The sequence below is a fragment of the Anarhichas minor genome, unplaced genomic scaffold (genome assembly GCF_050575085.1).
Source record: "Anarhichas minor isolate MPS153535 unplaced genomic scaffold, ASM5057508v1 ptg000024l, whole genome shotgun sequence".
In the NCBI taxonomy this organism is placed as follows: Eukaryota; Metazoa; Chordata; class Actinopteri; order Perciformes; family Anarhichadidae; genus Anarhichas; species Anarhichas minor.
In genome coordinates this window covers 250,001-271,283 of record NW_027466470.1, presented here as the reverse complement: position 1 = coordinate 271,283, position 21,283 = coordinate 250,001, and the positions used below count along the sequence as shown (strand labels likewise).

Genomic DNA, 21,283 nt, shown 5'->3' with positions numbered 1-21,283 from the left:
GCGTTCATCTTCAGAGCGCTTCAGTCACAATAAAAGTCTCTCTGGAGTCTCGTTGAGAGAATAAAAGCGTGGCTGTGGAGCGTGTTCAGTATGTTTCAGTCTCTTTATTACCAGTTAACCAGGATAATTATTATATCACATTATAGTGCACTTTAATATATCATATTATATCTTTTATTAAGTTAATATATTTGTTTTATTGTGTAGAGGACAAAATGTCAATTACATTTATTTATAATATTATTTCTGGTACATTTAATGTCATATTCATTCATTCATGTCTGGTTTCAGCTTGTCCTCCATCATATTGCTGTATTTTACTTTATATTATATATTACATCACTGCCTTTCACCTTATATATATAACTATATAGAACACACTATGTTTAGCATATTATACTATGTTATGTTAATATGTTGTGATATCTGCATCCTTTCTGTATTATTTATGTTTCTTTATGAATACAGACAAACACTGAAGCATCACTTAGTGCTATCAAAGCGGTCCTCTCATCATGTACTTATCTAACTCTTTATTAACCTGTATTTATTGGTGTCCGTGCGTTATATTTGATATTATACGCAGTTTAAAACCTTCACTCACTGCTGATGACGCTTCCTTTAAAATGGAAATAACATCACGAGGAGGAACATCTTTAAAAACGAGCGTAGGTCCTGGTTCTGATTGAGACGCAGATGAGTGTTTGTGCAGCGATAGACGTGAGTCGGTTCTGACCTCGTCCTCCTTGTTGAGCAGCAGCAGCTGGCTGTCCGTCAGGATGCAGAACTTCCTGTCCCAGGCTCCGCCCCCGCTGGACGGACTCTGACCGCAGGAGAAGCGGTGAGCCGGAGGACCTTTAACGTCTGAGAGCGTCAGGAAGCACAGAGACACAGAGAGACACACAGAGAGACACAGAGAGACACAGAGACACAGAGACACACAGAGACACACAGAAAGACACAGAAACACACAGAGACACAGAGAGACACACACAGAGACACAGAGACACACAGAGACACACAGAGAGACAGAGAGACACAGAGACACACAGAGAGACACAGAAACACACACAGAGACACACAGAGACACACAGAGACACACACAGAGACACACACAGAGACACACAGAGACACACAGAGAGACACAGAAACACACAGTGACACAGAGACACATTGTTATTAAACTATAAACTGAGCATCTTCAAAAAACACAATTCGTTCAACAAAAACAACCAAGAACACATCAACATATAAAACACACGTACCATGAATATGAATACGCTGAGTCTAAACACAGTAACGAGCCGGAGAGGACAATAACAAAGATCACACTGGTCAGATCTTCAGACAGGATGAGGTCTGGACGAGCAGCGTTTGGGTCCAGAACCACAGGAGTGTAGGAGACCATGTCCTTCATCTTGTTCCAGATGTTGAAGGTCAGGTTTCCCAGGTGTTTGGCCTCGTCTATCAGAGCTCCTGAGAGCAGCTGTGGATCCTCCAGCAGGGGGCGCTGCTGGACTCTTTCCACTGCAGCCTTGTAGTTGTTCAGGAATGAGATGTCTTCAGCTCTCAGCTCGTCCTCTGTGGCTCTGACTGTGTGTGAAAGAGCTGCTATCTCTCTGCTCAGAGCCTTCATCATCTGACTCTTCTGCTCCTCTTCCTCCCTCAGTGCAGCCATCCTGGCCTCCTCTTCCTCCTCCAGCAACTGGTGAAGCTTCTTAAACTGCTCCTGAATCTGCCTCTCTGTGCGTCGGGCCTGGACCTTCATGTGTTCTGCTGTTTGATCAGACTTCACTTGAACTTCTTCATAAACCTTTAACTTCTCCTTTAAGGGCTCCAGAGCTTCCTGAAGGTTCTTCTTGTGTTGTGGAGCAGCTTCATCGATGGGTCTGAATCTGTGCTCGCTGTGTTTCTCTGAATCTCTGCAGACGAGACACACCGGCTGCTGATGGTCCAGACAGAAGAGTTTGAGTTCCTCAGAGTGCAGACTGCAGAGATCGGTCATGGTGTGTTTGTCACCTTGTTTGAAGTTTAACTGTACTTTTACTGTGATGTTGTGTACTTTACAGACCGCTGAGTCATGTTCCGTGTTGTGTATCATAACTGATGTGCTGTGTTGTTCCACGCTGCCAGTAAAGTCAGTGAACTGTACTTCACTAGTTAAAGGTCCATAGTCTCCTGTGTGATGTTAGTTACTGTACTGCTGCAGGGAGGGTCTACTTTACTTTGAGAGCTTTCCTCTTCTTACCACACACACACACACACACACACACACACACACACACACACACACACACACACACACACACACACACACACACACACACACACACACACACACACACACACACACACACACACACACACACACACACGTTATGTTGAACCTGCAGAGGGCGCTGTGGCTCTAAACTACCACATGATCAGCTGTTTACTTGCTGACCTCTGAGTGTGTGTGTGTGTGTGGGGGGGGGGGGGGGGGGTCCAGTCGGCTGGGACGAGAACATAGACGGTGCTTTCACTGTCACCTGGCTGTGCTGGGATCATTCATCACATTTGTAAAACTGATGTTCCTGAAACTAAATCACGTCACAGTGGGAACAACAGCAACAGCAACAACAACAACAACAACAACAACAGCCCATCTATAGTCTATGTTGTGTCTGATGATCAAAAGCTCCAGCAGAGCGACTCAACGGACCTCGTGGTGAGACTTTAAATCTCAAAATGATGTTTCTTTAACAACTAATCGTCCCAGAGGTTAAACGTCTCTGTGGATGAAGAGCTGGTGTGAGTTATTCAACATGAAGTGTGCGTTCATTCATTCATTCATTCATTCATTCAGACAGAGCAGAGCAGAACGTGCATGGTGTTCACACACGTGAAGCTGAAGGACGGCCTAAGCAGCTGAGGAGCTTCATCTTCTATTTCTGTCTGCATACTAAATCACCCACGAGGGAGGAACACCTGCTGAGAGGAGCAGGAGGAGGAGGGCAGCGAGTGTATGTACGTGTGTGTGTGTGTGTACGTGTGTGTGTACGTGTGTGTGTGTGTACGTGTACGTGTGTGTGTGTACGTGTGTGTGTGTGTACGTGTGTGTGTGTGTGTGTGTACACGTGTGTGTACGTGTGTGTGTGTGTACGTGTGTGTGTGTGTACGTGTGTGTGTGTGTGTGTGTGTGTACGTGTGTGTGTGTACGTGTGTGTGTGTGTACGTGTGTGTGTGTGTGTGTGTGTGTACGTGTGTGTGTGTGTGTGTACGTACGTGTGTGTGTACGTGTGTGTGTGTGTGTACGTGTGTGTGTGTGTGTGTGTACGTGTGTGTGTACGTGTGTGTGTGTGTACGTGTGTGTGTGTGTGTGTACGTGTGTGTACGTGTGTGTACGTGTGTGTGTGTGTACGTGTGTGTGTGTGTGTGTGTGTACGTGTGTGTACGTGTGTGTGTGTGTACGTGTGTGTGTGTACGTGTGTGTGTGTGTGTGTGTGTACGTGTGTGTACGTGTGTGTGTGTGTACGTGTGTGGTAATTCAGCAGCACATGGACCTCTGATCTGAACAAAGACGAGGATCATCAGATCCTCTGCTGAGCTCTTACGTAACTCTTCGTGCCGACTGAACCTCAGACCTGCTCAGACCCCTCAGCAGAGCTACAGACCCTCTTTAGACCCTCAGCAGAGCTACACACCCTCTTTAGAGCCTCAGGAGCTACAGACCCTCTTTAGACCCTCAGCAGAGCTACAGACCCTCTTTAGAGCCTCAGCGGCGCTACAGACCCTCTTTAGAGCCTCAGGAGCTACAGAACCTCTTTAGAGCCTCAGCAGAGCTACAGACCCTCTTTAGAGTCTCATCGGAGCTACAGACCCTCTTTAGAGCCTCAGCGGAGCTACAGACCCTTTTTAGAGCCTCAGGAGCTACAGACCCTCTTCAGAGCCTCAGGAGCTACAGACCCTTTTTAGAGCCTCAGGAGCTACAGACCCTCTTTAGAGCCTCAGGAGCTACAGACCCTTTTTAGAGCCTCAGGAGCTACAGACCCTCTTTAGAGCCTCAGGAGCTACAGACCCTCTTTAGAGCCTCAGGAGCTACAGACCCTCTTTAGAGCCTCAGCGGTGAGTCTGGAGCCTGAGAGGACGAGACAGGACGCAGCCTGAAGACACGACAGCGAGACACAGTCAGCCTCTGAGAGACGAGATCCAGAAAAGACAACCCAGCGCAGAACTCCTTCAGAAACCAGCTGTTTCTACCAGAAACCACTGGACCGATTGTCACAAATGTTTTAATGCCCAACACTTTGTTGATCCTGATCACTGATCGTCATTAAACATCTCGACGAACTGAAGATGCAACTAAACATATTCAACTTCATTGTGTACTTGTTTTGGTTGCTTCATGTGGATCAAACAACGTGTCCGGTGGCCCTAACACGTTCAGGATGAATAAAGACTTCAGCGTTGATCTCACACCAACCCGTCCTCTGATGAAGACCACAGGATGCGGCGGAAAGCTCTGGAACATCTGTACAATGGACCGTATTGTAACGAGTATTTCTCTCTTTGCACCTCAGCTCCAGAGCTTTCAATCACATCTCACTGTCTTCATCAGGAAATGTAGTTTCCTGAATTTTATTTTTTATGAATTTATCAGAGCCCCCAAAATAAAGAGTCCATCTGTTAATGACATTTTACGAGTTAGACATATAACATTGTATTTAAGCTAAGCTATGTACGATATCTCCAAACGTCGATGGAACAACTGCTGTATTTTAGGATCCACATGTCCTGGTTGTAGTTTCCTGGTTGTAGTTTCCTGCTAACACCGATGGATTCAGCTTCTATATTAGTGCGCAGTGTCCCGGAGATCAGAGCCACCAAACCAGCCGGAGACGTCCGGGAGACTGGGAGCTCTGGTCTACTGGTGTCTACTGGTCTCTACTGATCTCTACTGGTCTCTACTGATCTCTACTGACCTCTACTGATCTCTACTGGTCTCTAGAGCCACGTTCTGACCTTTCACTCACGTCAACAACCACCGAAGCTCATTGTGAGCTTCCAGTTCTCAGCTCTTACCTTTAGAGATCACATATCACCACATGAAGACATGATCTTCACACAGAGAGGTTTGTGATACATAATCATCAGTAAAGTGCATAAAATTACATTTCACTGTAAAGACAACACTTATATTACAATATGCAACATGTAATATACGATATCTAGTCTCATATCTTCATACTGACGATGTCATATATCGATATATTACCCAGAAAGTACATTTACTCAAGTTACTTATGAGTTTGAGGTATTTGTACTGCAAGACATTTCAGAGGAAATATATTACATTGTTTACTACACTACATTTGTGTGTGTGTGTGTGTGTGTGTGTGTGTGTGTGTGTGTGTGAGGACAGGTGGTTGACTCTCCCCAGCTCTCATACATTCCCAGTGAAGGTTTGTCTGGAGTCGAGTTTCTCTTCACAGACACACACACACACACACACACACACACATACACACACAAAGACACACACTCACATACACAGAGACACACCTACACACTCAGCAGAGGAAAGTGTGTGGTTGCTTTGCTCATGGGCACCTCACAACTTGTATCTGTTGCATACAGTATATTCTCCTTGACCGTTGACACTGTTGCTCATATATCTGCAGCACAAGAGGATTGTGGGTAAGAGTGTTCAGAGAAACACGCTGCCTTCGGGTACATCCCAAGTCTCTTAATTCTCATTTCCTCGATCCTCGCTTGAACCGGAAGTTGTTCTGCGCCGCCATATTGACAGCCGTCCCAAAGCTGTTATTTAGCTCTGAGGAGTGAGGAGCCATGAGAACAGACTTACAGGAAGTCTTTTAACGGCCGACACGCCCCCTCATTGTTCATCAGTCATGTGATTGGACGCTGCAGCCAATCGGACTGATGAGATTTTGTTCAACATGTAAACACTGAAGATGGATCACAGATTAAACTCAAGCTTTATATTTGATTCGTTTTCTGATTCAACATCTGGTTTAAATAAATGTTCATTGTAGTCTGAACAACAAAAGAACCACAAACAACTTTCTACATTTATTAGAAAGATTTGTGTTTTCATGATCTGAACTTTTATTATGGAAACAATTAAAGTCAGAGGGAACTGGAGAGACGAAACACTTATATATATATATATATATACACATATATATATATATATATATATATACATATACATATATATATATATATATATACATATATATACATATACATATATATATATATATACACATATATATATATATATATATACATATATATATATACACATATACATATATATATATATATACATACATACATACGTGTATATGTGTATATATATGTATATAGAGAGAGAGAGAGCTGGAGAGACGAAACACTTTTTACATCATGTATCATTTCATTCAGTCACGTGAGGCTGTTCATTCCTGATTGTCGGGTTTGATGAGTTTTATCATTTAAGAGAAACAATAATCATATTCTGGGTTATTTAATAATGACGCCACAATCTGAATTTCAAAACGTACAGACGCAAATAATCATAAATAAGACGATCGCATTCCGCCGGTAGAAATGGATCCTGTGCTTATAAACAGAACACAGGACACAGTTTGTTAACAGACTACAGAGAGAAACACCTCTACAGTGGTGATCACTGTGTGTCTTTATTAGTTATTAGTATTATTAGTTACTGTTATTAAGTACAGTGATCATGTGAACAGACACTAACTTATCAAAAGTCTCTCCAGCTGTTAAAGCCGACTGACAGCTGATCAGCTGTGATCAGCTGATCCTCCGTCATCAGAAACAGACGTCGCTTCACGTGACGCAACTGAGGAAAGAACGTATCATGTCTCTTAAAACATATCTCCTCGTTCCTCTCTCCTCGCATGGTTTCCTCCATGCATCCCTGGTGGGAGGGACTAAGACGCAAGGAAAGGACCCAAGTGAGGGAAACGGGGATGACATTAAGAGACTTGGGATGTACCCTTCATCCTGCAGAATGTGAGCAGATGTACATCCTGGTATTTCTGAGAGCTAAGCTAAGCTAGTGTTGTCACTGAGTGTTTCACGTTACCCTCTCCAAAACCTGCAGACGGGACTGAAAAGAAGGTTTTTTTTAAACAATCGCCAAAACGACACCGTTGATCACGGCCAGAATCTGTAACAACCGTCATTATCGTCAGGGTTTCATCTTTCTGACGGTCCTTGAACACATCATGTGTGACGAACGCTTCCTTCAGTAAAATCACTCACACACACAGATACACACACACAGAGGCCTCTTTGTGTCGACCTGTACAAGATGTGACCATTAGAAAGGAAGCTGGGGGGGGGGGACCATAGAGAGAACAGAGAGGGGTGTGATGCTGGGACAGACCCATAACGTTAAACTTTATTTACACTGTGATGGTTAACGTTAAACTTTATTTACACTCTGATGGTTAACGGTAAACTGACTCGGCCTGTGAAAGGCTAACGAGCTTCCTTTTGTTGCTGTGGGAGCTTTTATTATGGAGGGGCAATTTACATACAAAAAGAAGACGAACACAAACACTCCTTCAGCTTGCAGGAGATGGCGGCCATGTTGGCCTCCAACACACACACACACACACACACACACACACACACACACACACACACACACACACACACACACACACACACACACACACACACACACACACACACACACACACACACACACACACACACACACACACACACACACACACACACACACACACACACAATTAGCCTCCAATTAGCATTAGCTGCTCATGGTGAGATGGAAACTCAGAGTGTGAGAGCAGGAGGGTGAGATAGGTTTGTGTGTGTGTGTGTGTGTGGAGAAGTGAGAGCTTTGTGGTTTTTTACTTCCCAGCATCCTCTCTGTTCGCTGCTGTTCCTGTTCATCTGTTCACTCTGACTACAGCTTCTCAGTGAAAGTGTTGAATAAACACAGAATCATCCAGTTAAATAACAGTTATTTAATTAACTGTAATGACTTTTAAGAATAAAAGTCTTTATATTTTAAGAATAAAAGTCTTTATATTTGGAGAATAAAAGTCTTCATATTTTCAGAATATAAGTCTTCATATTTTCAGAATAAAAGTCTTCATATTTGGAGAATAAAAGTCTTTATATTTGGAGAATAAAGCTTATATTATGTGTTACAAGCTGCCTCAGGAACAACATGTTGGATGATGTTTATTATGCCTAGAATGGTTGATTGTATGTTTCAGCAGATTACAGTTAATATTTTTACGGATCATATGACAACATTCCTCACTGATTGGTTAGAGTGACATTAATGTCATTATTTAGATATCAGATCAAACTGCAAAACACAAAACAACAAGAAAACTTTAATCCAATTCCTGTTTGCTCAGATGCTTCATGCAAAGAGTTTAAAGTATGAAATAAAACAGGAAACACGTGTTCTCATTATTATTAAAGTGGTGAAACAAATATGTTTTAATCTCTGGTTCTACGAGAGGAAACAGATGTTTAAGATGCTTCCATGAGAACTGTATTACAGTGATGATGCTGAGAAGGAAGATAACTCCTCCTCCTCCTCTCATATGACTACATTTCCCATAAACCACCTGTATCTGGTGTCCCAGAGAAGAGGACTTCCTGGTTGGTTTTGGTGAATGTGGGTCTTGTTCAGGTTGAGTCCCCGTGTTGGTCTGAACACCAGCAAACCTGCACTTTCATTTTATTTAAATATCCTAAAATCTTCACCTTCAGGTCGATTCCTCAAACGACTACAAGTATTAAGATCTCGTAATATTACAACTTTTCTCAAAAGACTTCATGAAATGCTAAAACAACTTTGAGTCTAAACATGTTGGTTTCTCCAGTGGGTTTTATTAAATGTGTTTTCTCTCTTTTTGGAGTCCTATAAGTTCTAAAATATCCGTGCTGTATTCTGAATTTGGTTTATTTTGATGTGAGGTTTCCTAAACACTTTATTTGGACCAAATATGGTCACTTCCTGGTTGCAAAAAAACCAAACAAACAAGATGGCGACGACCACAACGCTGAACTCAAGGCTTCAAAACATCCACAAACCAATGACAGACGTTACGACAACTCCGTCCACTTCCTGTATACAGTTTATGGTGCTGCTAAAGATTACGACAAAAAAAGAAAAACTTTCTTCAGATTAAATATTAATTCACTTTTTAAATTCTTGGTGAATTCCGTCGCAATGACGCCGCGTTTTGTTCCCAACCACCACGACAAAAGTGGTTTGATTTCACTGCCACTCTGGTTCACCCGTCTGACTCTATGGCAACAGCAGCCGAGGCTCATGGGTATCGCAGTCTTTAGACCCGTCCACCAACACGTGGGACAAAAACACGTTCATTCAGACACTCCACCAAATATGGTCACTTCCTGTTCACTGGGTGCAAATAGAAACAAGACTGTGATGGACAAAATGTCGAACTAGAGGTTTCAAAATGTCCACAAACCAACGAGAGACGTCACAACGGCTGAGTCCACTTCTTACGTGTTCAACAGCAAATGAAACGCTGCGATTGAAACAACAGAAACAGTGTTTTCTCTGCAGGCATCAGTTGTCAGTTCTACATGAAAACACACATTCATTACCGTCTGGCTCCAAATATTACGTCTGCACATCACGCCATGTTCTAGTGGAAAATGCAATTAGCATAACTTAACCTTCAACCGTCACACACAATCCGGACCAATGTAAATGTTTTTGTGGAGAAGCTGCCGGATGATTTCCAGCTCTCAGTCAGCACAAAGGTGGAAGACTCTCACAACAACCACAGAGGAAGGTTTTACCTCAGGACACACAGGATGAAGCTCTGTGACGCTCCTCAGAAATCATAATGAGCGTTATAGTTATAGTCTGAGCGTTATAGTTATAGTCTGAGCGTTATAGTTATAGTTATAGTCTGAGCGTTATAGTTATAGTCTGAGCGTTATAGTTATAGTTATAGTCTGAGCATTATAGTTATAGTTATAGTCTGAGCGTTATAGTTAGTTATAGTCTGAGCGTTATAGTTATAGTTAGTTATAGTCTGAGCGTTATAGTTATAGTTATAGTCTGAGCGTTATAGTTATAGTCTGAGCATTATAGTTAGTTATAGTCTGAGCGTTATAGTTATAGTTAGTTATAGTCTGAGCGTTATAGTTATAGTTATAGTCTGAGCGTTATAGTTATAGTCTGAGCATTATAGTTATAGTCTGAGCATTATAGTTATAGTCTGAGCATTATAGTTATAGTTATAGTCTGAGCGTTATAGTTAGTTATAGTCTGAGCGTTATAGTTATAGTCTGAGCGTTATAGTTATAGTTATAGTCTGAGCGTTATAGTTATAGTTATAGTCTGAGCGTTATAGTTATAGTCTGAGCATTATAGTTATAGTTATAGTCTGAGCATTATAGTTATAGTCTGAGCATTATAGTTATAGTTATAGTCTGAGCGTTATAGTTATAGTCTGAGCGTTATAGTTATAGTTATAGTCTGAGCATTATAGTTATAGTTATAGTCTGAGCATTATAGTTATAGTTATAGTCTGAGCGTTATAGTTATAGTCTGAGCATTATAGTTATAGTTATAGTCTGAGCATTATAGTTATAGTTATAGTCTGAGCGTTATAGTTATAGTCTGAGCGTTATAGTTATAGTTATAGTCTGAGCATTATAGTTATAGTTATAGTCTGAGCGTTATAGTTATAGTCTGAGCGTTATAGTTATAGTTATAGTCTGAGCATTATAGTTATAGTTATAGTCTGAGCATTATAGTTATAGTTATAGTCTGAGCGTTATAGTTATAGTCTGAGCATTATAGTTATAGTTATAGTCTGAGCATTATAGTTATAGTTATAGTCTGAGCGTTATAGTTATAGTCTGAGCGTTATAGTTATAGTTATAGTCTGAGCATTATAGTTATAGTTATAGTCTGAGCATTATAGTTATAATTATAGTCTGAGCGTTATAGTTATAGTCTGAGCATTATAGTTATAGTTATAGTCTGAGCATTATAGTTATAGTTATAGTCTGAGCGTTATAGTTATAGTTATAGTCTGGGACCAGAATCAACTGGTGGTTAAGAAGCTAACGAGAGATCTGTTTCTAGAGGTTGCTATGAAGGGTTTGATTTCATATCTACAAATTACATTCTGTTCATATTTCGTAGGTTTAGCTGCGAGCGCTGCGTGAGAAAAGCCTGTTCTATACCGTAAAATAAAGGTTGATATATAGGTCGGAATACTTCTACGTTGCTATACATCTATAGAGAAACAAGAAGTGTAAAGTTACTCCTTCAACAGTATTTTCTCTCATGATGTACTTGAATAAATCCAGATCAACGTGGTCTCTCCTACCAGACTCTTCAGGTTCAGGTCGCTCCCCGAGGACTCTGCTGATCCTCCTAGAGACCGAGGTGAGGAAGCTGCTGACGGAGGCTCCTCTCCGCTCCGACCTCACCTTCCTGACCGCCGTCCCGTCCGGACCGCTCCCCGTACCGGGCTCAGACACGGACCTGAAGAAGGGCAGGATCCCGCGCAGAGATCCGGGCCTCTGCTGGCCCTCGGAAGGTCTATGTGGGGCCACGTTGGACGAGCTCGGGAGGCTGAGCAGCCTCAGGTGGAGAAGAGGCTCCGTGGAGCGCCCTTCGCCCTCGGGGGCGGCCATCTTGGCCGTTGCCAGGTGAGCAGATGTCCTCCACTCGTACCAGTCCAATGGCTGCTCAGGCTTCCTGTAACGGAGCCAGCGGTACGAGGCCCGACGGGGACTCTGGACCGGAGCCTCGCCACCCTCAGGGGGGCGTTGACTTCCTCTCATGGTCCGGCAAACATAGACGTCCCTCCAGGCAGATGGAACAGCTGGAACAGCTGGTTCACCGACTACCCTAAGGACACATCTCTGCTCGGTGAGCTCTTTGTCAACGAGGCCGGCGGTGAATCGTCTTCCTGGGAGGAAGTGGAGCGTCAGATGAACATCGAGTTTGTTTTTTAAGCCAATCAGGTTTCACCAAACACGCACCAAGCAGCAGGCTGTGGTTTCCCCCGAGAACGGGCTGGAAACTGAAACCACAGAGTTCAGAGAGTCGCCGTCTTCTTCTTCTTCTTCTTCTTCTTCCGTTCTGATCGCTGATCAAACCGTCCGATCGGGTTGTTTTCATTCACAGATGAACGACAACAGAGACGGGAGAGCTTTGCTTTTCAGAATCATTTCAGATTACAAAGCTCATCAAACATAAAAACAAGAATCTTATTTCAGTTCAACGAGATTCTGGGAAAACACCTCAAACACCAAAATGCTTCAACTGCAGTGGTTTAGTCCTCTGCTAAAGTACAACTCTCATGTACTTGTACTTCACCTGAGTATTGTCTTTAACGCCACTTCTACTCCATCATCTCTATTTCTACATCTCCGACGGAAATATTGTATTTTAAACTATTTATCTGACAGTTTTACTTTACAAATGAATTCATTATTGTTGCAACAATCAGAACACGAATATAAATCACGTCTTAAAACACATTTTTTCATTTCATTTCTTTATTTTTGTTTATTAGTTTATTCTTATCGTATTGTTTGTCTTCGTTGAGCTTTGTTGTTTTAACGACTTACTTTTGCTGCTTTGTTTTTTAAAGCACTTTGTAAACCCTGTATTTATTATTGTTATAATATTATTATTATATTATGATATTATTATTATATTATTATTATTATTATATTATTATTATATTTGTATTATTATTATATTTGTATTATTTTTATATTATTATTATTATATTATTATTATTATATTATTTTTATATTATTATTATTATTATTATATTATTATTATTATTCCTCCATCACTGTTAAATGATCCGTTGATTAAGTAAATATAATGTAAAGCTTGACTGGTGCCTGATGAAGACAGTGGGAGGAGGTTGAAAGCTCCTGAAAAGCCTCGTGAGCTTTCTCATGTTGACAAGAAGGAAAATAAATTAATTAATTATGAATATTTCAGGAGGTTTTGTGGAATAAAAAGCCAAGAAGAAGGAAAAATATATAATTCTGTGACGCCGGGCTTTCCGTTCTTTTACCGCTGCCCCTGAACTTGTTTTCCGTGCTAAGCTAGGCTACATGCTAACAGAGTTTATGTGAGGAAGGCGGAGCTTCAGCAGCTGAATATGGAAACAATCTGACGAGAACTCTAAAATAATGATTAGTGAATCAGAGCAGCTTGTTATGTCACATGACTCCGAACATGATGTCACTACAGATATGATACAGAAGAAACAAATCTGAATCTTCACTGAAACTAATATGAATCCAATGAGACAAAGAATAAATTAAAGTTCATTTACTATTTGTGACTTTAATATAAAGAGTTGTTCATCACTTAAGTTTCTCTGAAACAAGTTGAAGTGAATCTTTTTGAAACAACTTTCTTCTTCTCCTCCTCCTCCTCTTCCTCCCCCCTCCTTCCCCTCCTCATCCTCCTCCTCTTCTTCTTCTTCTTCCTCCTCCTCCTCCTCTCCTCTCCTCTTCCCCATGTGACCCACATCTGCATGTTCATTGGCTAACGACGCTGCATGTAGGTCAGAGCTAGAGACCCAGACGGACGAGAGCCAAGTCCTCCTGAGGACCGCCCCCCACACAAGGGGGATCGGGAGAGTCCAGGTCCTTCAGGAGACTTCCTGTCCACATGAGACACGATACCCACAAGCACCAATACCTAATCAATAACCATGTTCACATTCCATTCATTCTTTTATATATGTGGGTCTAAATTAACAGGTTTTGTCCCACGTTTTGGTGGACCGGTCTAGAGACTGCAATACCCATGAACCTCGGTGGCCGTTGCCATGGAGAAAAGGCCAGCGAGACGGGGTGAACCAGAGCGGCAGTGAAGCCAGTGAACAGGAGTGACCATATCTGGACTGAGGAGGAGTGACGTAGAGACACCGTATACGTCTCTGGTAGAGACCTGTCAATCACTGTGTAGCCCCGCCCTAAAGCATCCCCTGCTTTATGGTCTGTTTGACTCTAAATGGACCATAATGTACTAAATGAACATCATGCTGTATTGAAGAAGACTTGAAACTAGAGATTGAGACCATAAACTCATGTTTACAATGTTTACTGAGGTAATAAATCAAGAGAGAAGTAGAGTCATTTTCTCATAGACTTCTATACAACCAGAGGAGTCGCCCCCTGCTGGACACTAGAGAGAATGCAGCTTTAACACATGAACTACAGACTGAGACCAGAAACAAGGTTCTCAATCTGATGTTCCACTTTGTTCACTTCTCATCTCCATCCTGCCGGAAAAAACAGGAGACCCAACAGCAGCTTCAAGCTGAAAATAACCAGCAGAAGAAGAAGAGATAAATCAGCAGAGGCCCAAAGGAATCCTGGGTAAAATCCCCCCCACAAGTCTCACAGACGACCAGAAACAACACAGACAGGAAGGAGCTGTGAACTCTAAGATCCAACACTTGTTGATCAATGTTTCACTTTCCTACCAATCAGAGGAAGAGAAATCCTCACATTGAACCTGTTAACCTGTTACCACTCCGCCCCCAGTCCTCTGGAGGGTTAACTGTACATCTGTGTCATGTATTCAGCTGCTGTGTATCGGTAGGTACTGATGCCACAAACCCTTTCAAGACACAATCATAACAGCAGGTTCACTCAGCGCCTCCCTCAGACCACCAACCCACAAACAAGCAGCTACTAAACCGAGGCAACTCACCGATGAAGCCTCATAATAATCCACCATCCATAATATTCAGACACAAACGCTCTTGTTACATTAACAAAGGTCCAGACGATCCAATCCAGTAGAATATTTAGTCCAAAACACATTATTACCATAAAGACCCACGGACTGCTGCTGCATCATTTCAAATTAGCCGGCAGATATGCCTAATTATTTATGTATTTTCTAACGTAACTCCAGTTCACATGTAAACATTGACGCTCTCTGGGTCTCAAAATGGCGGCTGCACTCTGACCTTTGATTGACACCTCACTTGAGCCAATAGGAGCTTCCATGTCCTGTCCACAGCCTACAACAGCCAACGAGAGGCCGCGTTGAAGGACAGGGCCCGCCCCTCTTCTTTCGTGTAAAGACTGAGCCAATTGCAACCGATCGTTCTGATGACTGACGCTTCGTATAGCCAATGAAATTTCAAAAATAATGATATACAGATTCAGGGGTTAGATTTAGAGGCAGAGCGAGGAAGTGACCGCGTCACCGTGAGTCAGGTCCTTGTGTCCGTGCGTAAGATGCAAAGTGTGTTTTTTGAGAGTTTTAGAGAATTTGTGAAAGTGAATAACAGTGAAATAACTTATAGATTACTGTATTTAGACATAAATAAGCTTTAGATTGAACTATGAAAACACATGTCTACACAGCCTAGGTATGTTGCTATGGTTACCATGGGTCCCCAAATGTCCTTTTTTGGAAGGCGCCTAAACATACCCTTAGTAAAACGTGTAGAATATTCATTTTCTGTGGTATAGTCATCAGATCTGAACCTGGACTAGGTAAGGCTTCATGCTGCGGTCCCTTTGTGTTTAGCAGCTACAGTCATCTGCAGGCATCTGTTTGTTCAGGAGGAAATAAAAGCTTCTCCTTCAGTGTGTTCAAACCTCTATTACTCAATGCCAGCAGCACTCAGAGATTCTGACTGTTGGGGAGAAACTTCAGAGTGTTACCTTTCAGAAGAGACCAGAACCATGCTTGTATGCGTTGTAGGCAAATTTTAATGGAGTGGTAACAGACAATATTTCATAAATAATTGTATATCTTATATATCTATATCTATACAGATATAGATATCTTATAAAGATATATCTTAACCCTCGTGTTGACTCATCTCTTCTATTAATTAAAGATAATGGAAGTAAATGTATCCGTTTTAATTATGACTCATTACAAATATGCTGTGTTTTCATTTCAACCGACTTTAATAAGAAAAGGGTCCGTCTGTCCGTCTGTCACAATATTTAATAAAATAGATTATATTGTCTCATCGTCTATTTTCTGTTCTATTCATCCATTTGTTAGATTTGTTTTATTGTCATTAAACGTGTTTGTGACGATAAAACAAACACAAACTCAGCATATTTAATAGAAACGTTTCTCACACGTTGATAAGTTCATATCACATATTTCATTAAATGTATTTTAAAGATTTTAGAACTTCTTGTGTTGCTGCTCAAGAAAGAATATCTGTTTACGTCCAAGAATAATAAAGAAACGTGGATTATTGTATTAATTAAAGGTCAAATATGATAAAAAGAACCAATAAGAGTGTTAGTGAGATGGTATTCCACCATCAGGAGAAGAACCTCGGTGTTTTTCCACTGAGTCCTGAAATAGACGGCAGCTTATTTTGGACTCTTGTTTTGTTTCAGAGAGGAAATCCCCCCCCCCCCCCCCACTTTCCATTTCCTCCTCTGATCCGCCTCCATTGTGTCCTGAAGACCTGAACCGGATCACCTGAACCGGGCCGACTCAAACGGAACCAAACGAGAAGCTGTGTGGACGTCGCTCACAAAGCGCTGCATCAGCACGTTTACCGCTTTAATGAATGATCAGAAGAAGAAATGACACGAAGGAGAAGTCTGTAAAGACTTTAGTGAAGAAGAAACTGGAACAGAATCTTTGCATTTCATAATATCAGGGTTCTGATCCGAGAGAAAGTGAGATAATTATAGAATTATGTTGAAGTAACGAGGTGGCAGAAAATAAATCTGTCAATGAAAAAATGAAAAAGAGAAATTAAAGAATAAATTGAACATAAACATTTTTGTTAAAGGATGGATTATTTATGTATTTGATTTATTGTTGATTCATTCACGTATTAGTTGATGGTCTGGATGTCATCAGACTGTTCATCACTCATCCGTCCACTTCAAACACTCTTATTGTTTATTAGTCCTGAAGAAGTCAAACGAGTCATAACTGATCAGTTAAAAATAAGCAAAGATTAGAGGAAAGTGTAAAATAAGTATTAGTCTGCGTTGCTTTCCTTCGCTGTTAATCATCTTGTTGCATCAGACATCTTTGTCTGTTTCCACCCTCGTACTGACTGAGGTGGTTCTGAATGTCTGAAGAGATGCTGGAGGACGACAGGAAACACGTTTCACTTAGACAGAAACATGAAGACGTCCTCTCGTCCAGCTGGAGGACCTCAGGTGTGAAGACAACCACCTCCCACAATCCCCTCGTCCAATAAGACGACGTCTCAGTGGAGAGCGTCACATTTAAAATACACATCCAACATCTGACATCCAACCATCAGCAACTAACATCAAACATTTAACATTTATCATCCAACATCCAAACAATCCAAAATATACAACAATCCAACACCTGACATCCAATATCTAACAAACAAACATCCGACAAACAAGCATCCGACAAACAAGCATCCGACAAACAAGCATACAACAAACAAGCATCCTACAAACAAGCATCCTACAAACATCCATCTTACAAACAAGCATCCTACAAACAAGCATCCTACAAACAAACATCCAACAAACAAACATCCAACAAACAAGCATCCTACAAACAAACATCCAAAAAACAAACATCCTACAAACTAGCATCCTACAAACAAACATCCAACAAACAAGCATCCAACAAACAAACATCCTACAAACAAACATTCTACAAACAAGCATCCAACAAACAAGCATCCAACAAACAAGCATCCTACAAACAAACATCCTACAAACACAACAAACAAGCATCCTACAAACAAACATCCTACAAACAAGCATCCTACAAACAAACATCCTACAAACAAGCATCCTACAAACAAGCATCCTACAAACAAACATCCGACAAACAAGCATCCGACAAACAAACATCCAACAAACAAACATCCTACAAAGAAACATCCAACAAACAAACAACCAACAAACAAACAACCAACAAACAAGCATCCTACAAACAAGCATCCTACAAACAAACATCCAACAAACAAGCATCCTACAAACAAACATCCAACAAACAAACATCCTACAAACAAACATCCAACAAACAAACATCCAACAAACAAGCATCCAACAAACAAGCATCCAACAAACAAGCATCCAACAAACAAACATCCAACAAACAAACATCCAACAAACAAGCATCCAACAAACAAGCATCGTACAAACAAACATCCAACAAACAAACATCCAACAAACAAGCATCCAACAAACAAACATCCAACAAACAAACATCCAACAAACAAACATCCTACAAACAAACATCCTTCAAACAAACATCAGTACTTGTACTGCGGTACAGGAGTACAGGAGTAGTACATGTGATGGGTAGTTGTACTGCGGTACAGGAGTAGTAAATGTGATCTTGTACTGCGGTACAGGAGTAGTAAATGTGATGAATACTTGTACTGCGGTACAGGAGTAGTAAATGTGATGGGTACTTGTACTGCGGTACAGGAGTAGTAAATGTGATGAGTACTTGTACTGCGGTACAGGAGTAGTAAATGTGATGGGTACTTGTACTGCGGTACAGGAGTAGTAAATGTGATGAGTACTTGTACTACAAGGAGCCCCTGAAGGCAGCAGCCATTGTTGGACGTATGGCAGGAATGTGAGCCGTTGGTGGCAGCAAGCCGGAGTCCTGCCGGGTGAGGTCAGCGGTACAAACCGGCTGCTGACTTCACACTCTGAGCAAACATCCGGACACAACCCTGCTTCCACAGATACCAACAATGCTGCGTTCAGGGCGCGTGGGAACAAACACTGCTGCACATTTAAAACAACTACTGGGTGGTTTATTCTGAATTAAAAACGTTTTCCAGCACACGAGACGATCTCAGTTCAAATACACGGATGGAGGGAAGGATTATGGATGGAAGGAAGGAAGAAAGGACGGATGGAAGAAAAGAAGGATGATGATAGAAGGAAGGGTGGAAGGAAGAAATGACAAAAGAAATGATGGGGGAAGGATGGAAAGATGGAAAGATGGATGTAAAGAAGAAAGGAAGGAAGTAGGAGTGGAAAGAAGGAAGGATGGAAAGAAGGAAATATGGATGGAACGAAGGAAGTAAGGAAGGAATGAGGGAGGAATGGAAGGATGGAAGGACGAAAAGATGGATGTAAAGAAGAGAGGAAGGAGGGAAGGATGAATGGAAGGTAGAAAGGAAGGATGATGGATAGAAGGAAAGAAGAAAGGACGGATGGAAGAAAAGAAGGAAAGATGAATGAAAGGAAGGAAGGACAGAAGGAAGGATACTGTACTTATCCCTGAGGAGAAGGTTCATGTCACATCAGAACATGAATCACACGAACAGAGAAAAAAGAAAGAGTAAAGAAGAAACTGCTGTAATACCAAAACATTACAATAAGTTATTAGTTAACATACACACAGAGCAACATATCTAAACATGTGTGTTATTGTTCAGGAGGACCAGAGACAACCAATCAGTGATTAAAAGCAACAGGAGGAGAGCTAGTAACGTTAGCAGCACCGCTAACGGCTAACCAACGGAGGTTCACTTCAGTTACATCATGATGCCTTCAGGCTCTGCTCAGTGAACATGAGTACTGGCTGAAGGTACATTATAACGTTATCATGATGTGTTCATCTGTAAAATGTAGTTTTGGTGATAAACTAGAATAAATCCAGTAGTTTGAAGGAGATGTTTATGAATATAAAATAGATATTAGAGATGAATTATGAGCTGTTTAACCTTCTTTTTATTTCCTGCTTCCTCGTGTCCTCTCTCCTCGAGGAGGCTTCTGGAGGAGCTGAGAGTTCCTCTATAGAAACAGAACCATGATGACTAGAAGTAGAACACGTCTTTAGTGCAGAACAACAGTTATGATGACATCAGTCATTAAAAGGAAAAAAACTCAAGTTGAATTTCTTTGATTATTTGTTTAAAGCAAATTCTGCTCTGTGTTCACTTCCTCTCTCTCCTCTCTCTCCTCTCCATCTCTTCTCCTCTCTCCCTCTCCTCTCTCCCTCTCATCTCTCTCCATCTCCTCTCTCTCCTCTCTCCCTCTCCTCCTCTCCATCTCCTTTCTCTCTCTCCCTCTCCTCTCTCTCCTCTCTCTCCATCTCCTCTCTCTCCTCTCCTCTCCTCCCTCTCCATCTCCTCTCTCCTCTCTCCCTCTCCTCTCCTTCCTCTCCATCTCCTCTCTCTCCTCTCCTCTCCTCCCTCTCCATCTCCTCTCTCCCTCTCCTCTCCTTCCTCTCCATCTCCTCTCTCTCCTCTCTCCTCCCTCTCCATCTCCTCTCTCCTCTCTCCCCATCTCCTCTCTCTCCTCTCTCCCTCTCCTCCCTCTCCATCTCCTCTCTCTCCTCTCTCCCTGTCCTCTCCTCTCAAAATAAAATTCAAATTCAAATTCAAATTTTGCTTTATTGGCATGAAAGTTTAAAAACAGTATTACCAAAGCATCAAAAAATTAAACATACTAACATCAACACACAACAATATCAATATAACAATAATATTAATGCAACATCTCATAAAGTGGTGTGAGACAGAGCCCCCATTGCTCCCACGTTACCTGTAGACCACCGCAGCTCTCTGACACCGAAGCAAAGGGAGGAGCGAAGTGAGAGAGAGAGATCCATGGATAGATAGATCTCTCTCTCTCTCCGTCTCTCTCCCAATTCAACCCAAACTCAGATCTGCTCCGTTGGCATGAACGCCCAGAGACGGCATCGCCAAAGCATCACCTGCTGTCCCTCAGGTTGTGGCATGTTAGTACATACTGGGCAGCAGGTCTGCCCTCTCTCCTTCTCCTAGGAGGACTTTTCATTTTGAGATATCGCTCAATTTTTAAAAATCTGAAATCACAGAGTCAAATTTGTTTAGGTAGATGTTCCTAATTTTATGGAATGTTTCGCATTTTAGGAGGAAGTGCATCTCCGTCTCAACCTCACCGGTCCCACAGTGACCACATGTTCTGTTCTCTCTTGGTTGCCATGACTTTTTGTGTCGTCCTGTTTCAATCTCCAGTTTGTGGTCACTGAGCCTCTCTCTCTCTTTCTCTCTGTGTCTCTCTCTCTCTGTACTTGGTGAGGTTCTGTCTCTGCTTTCTATCTCTGACAGTAGAGACATATTCTGCCTAGTCATCAGATAACATTCCAGTCTGCTTTGGCCCCCAGTTTCCTCTCTCCAGTGCTCCAGATAGGCTTCTTTACATCTCGCCATGATGTGTTTTACTCTGGTTGGTGTTTGGAGAGCAGTGTTGTTGAGAGACTGGTCCCCGTGTGTCTGAGAGGAGGCAGCTA

General features: G+C 41.9%; 1 protein-coding gene across 3 annotated transcripts in view; it reads right to left on the bottom strand.

Moving 5' to 3' along the window:
- The window catches only part of rasal2 (RAS protein activator like 2), a 62,830-nt gene that overhangs the window by 37,980 nt on the left and 3,567 nt on the right, over positions 1–21,283 (bottom strand). The window contains exons 1-2 of one of the 3 annotated variants that reach the window (XM_076097540.1): positions 11,388–12,783; positions 737–864 (exon numbers count right to left, since the gene is read on the bottom strand). In XM_076097540.1, the coding sequence (XP_075953655.1) occupies positions 737–864; positions 11,388–11,847 (588 nt within the window). In that variant the 5' untranslated portion in view covers positions 11,848–12,783. Of the gene's footprint in view, positions 1–736; positions 865–11,387; positions 12,784–21,283 lie in introns of those variants that run through there. The other 2 variants (XM_076097539.1, XM_076097541.1) reach the window with 2 other exon arrangements.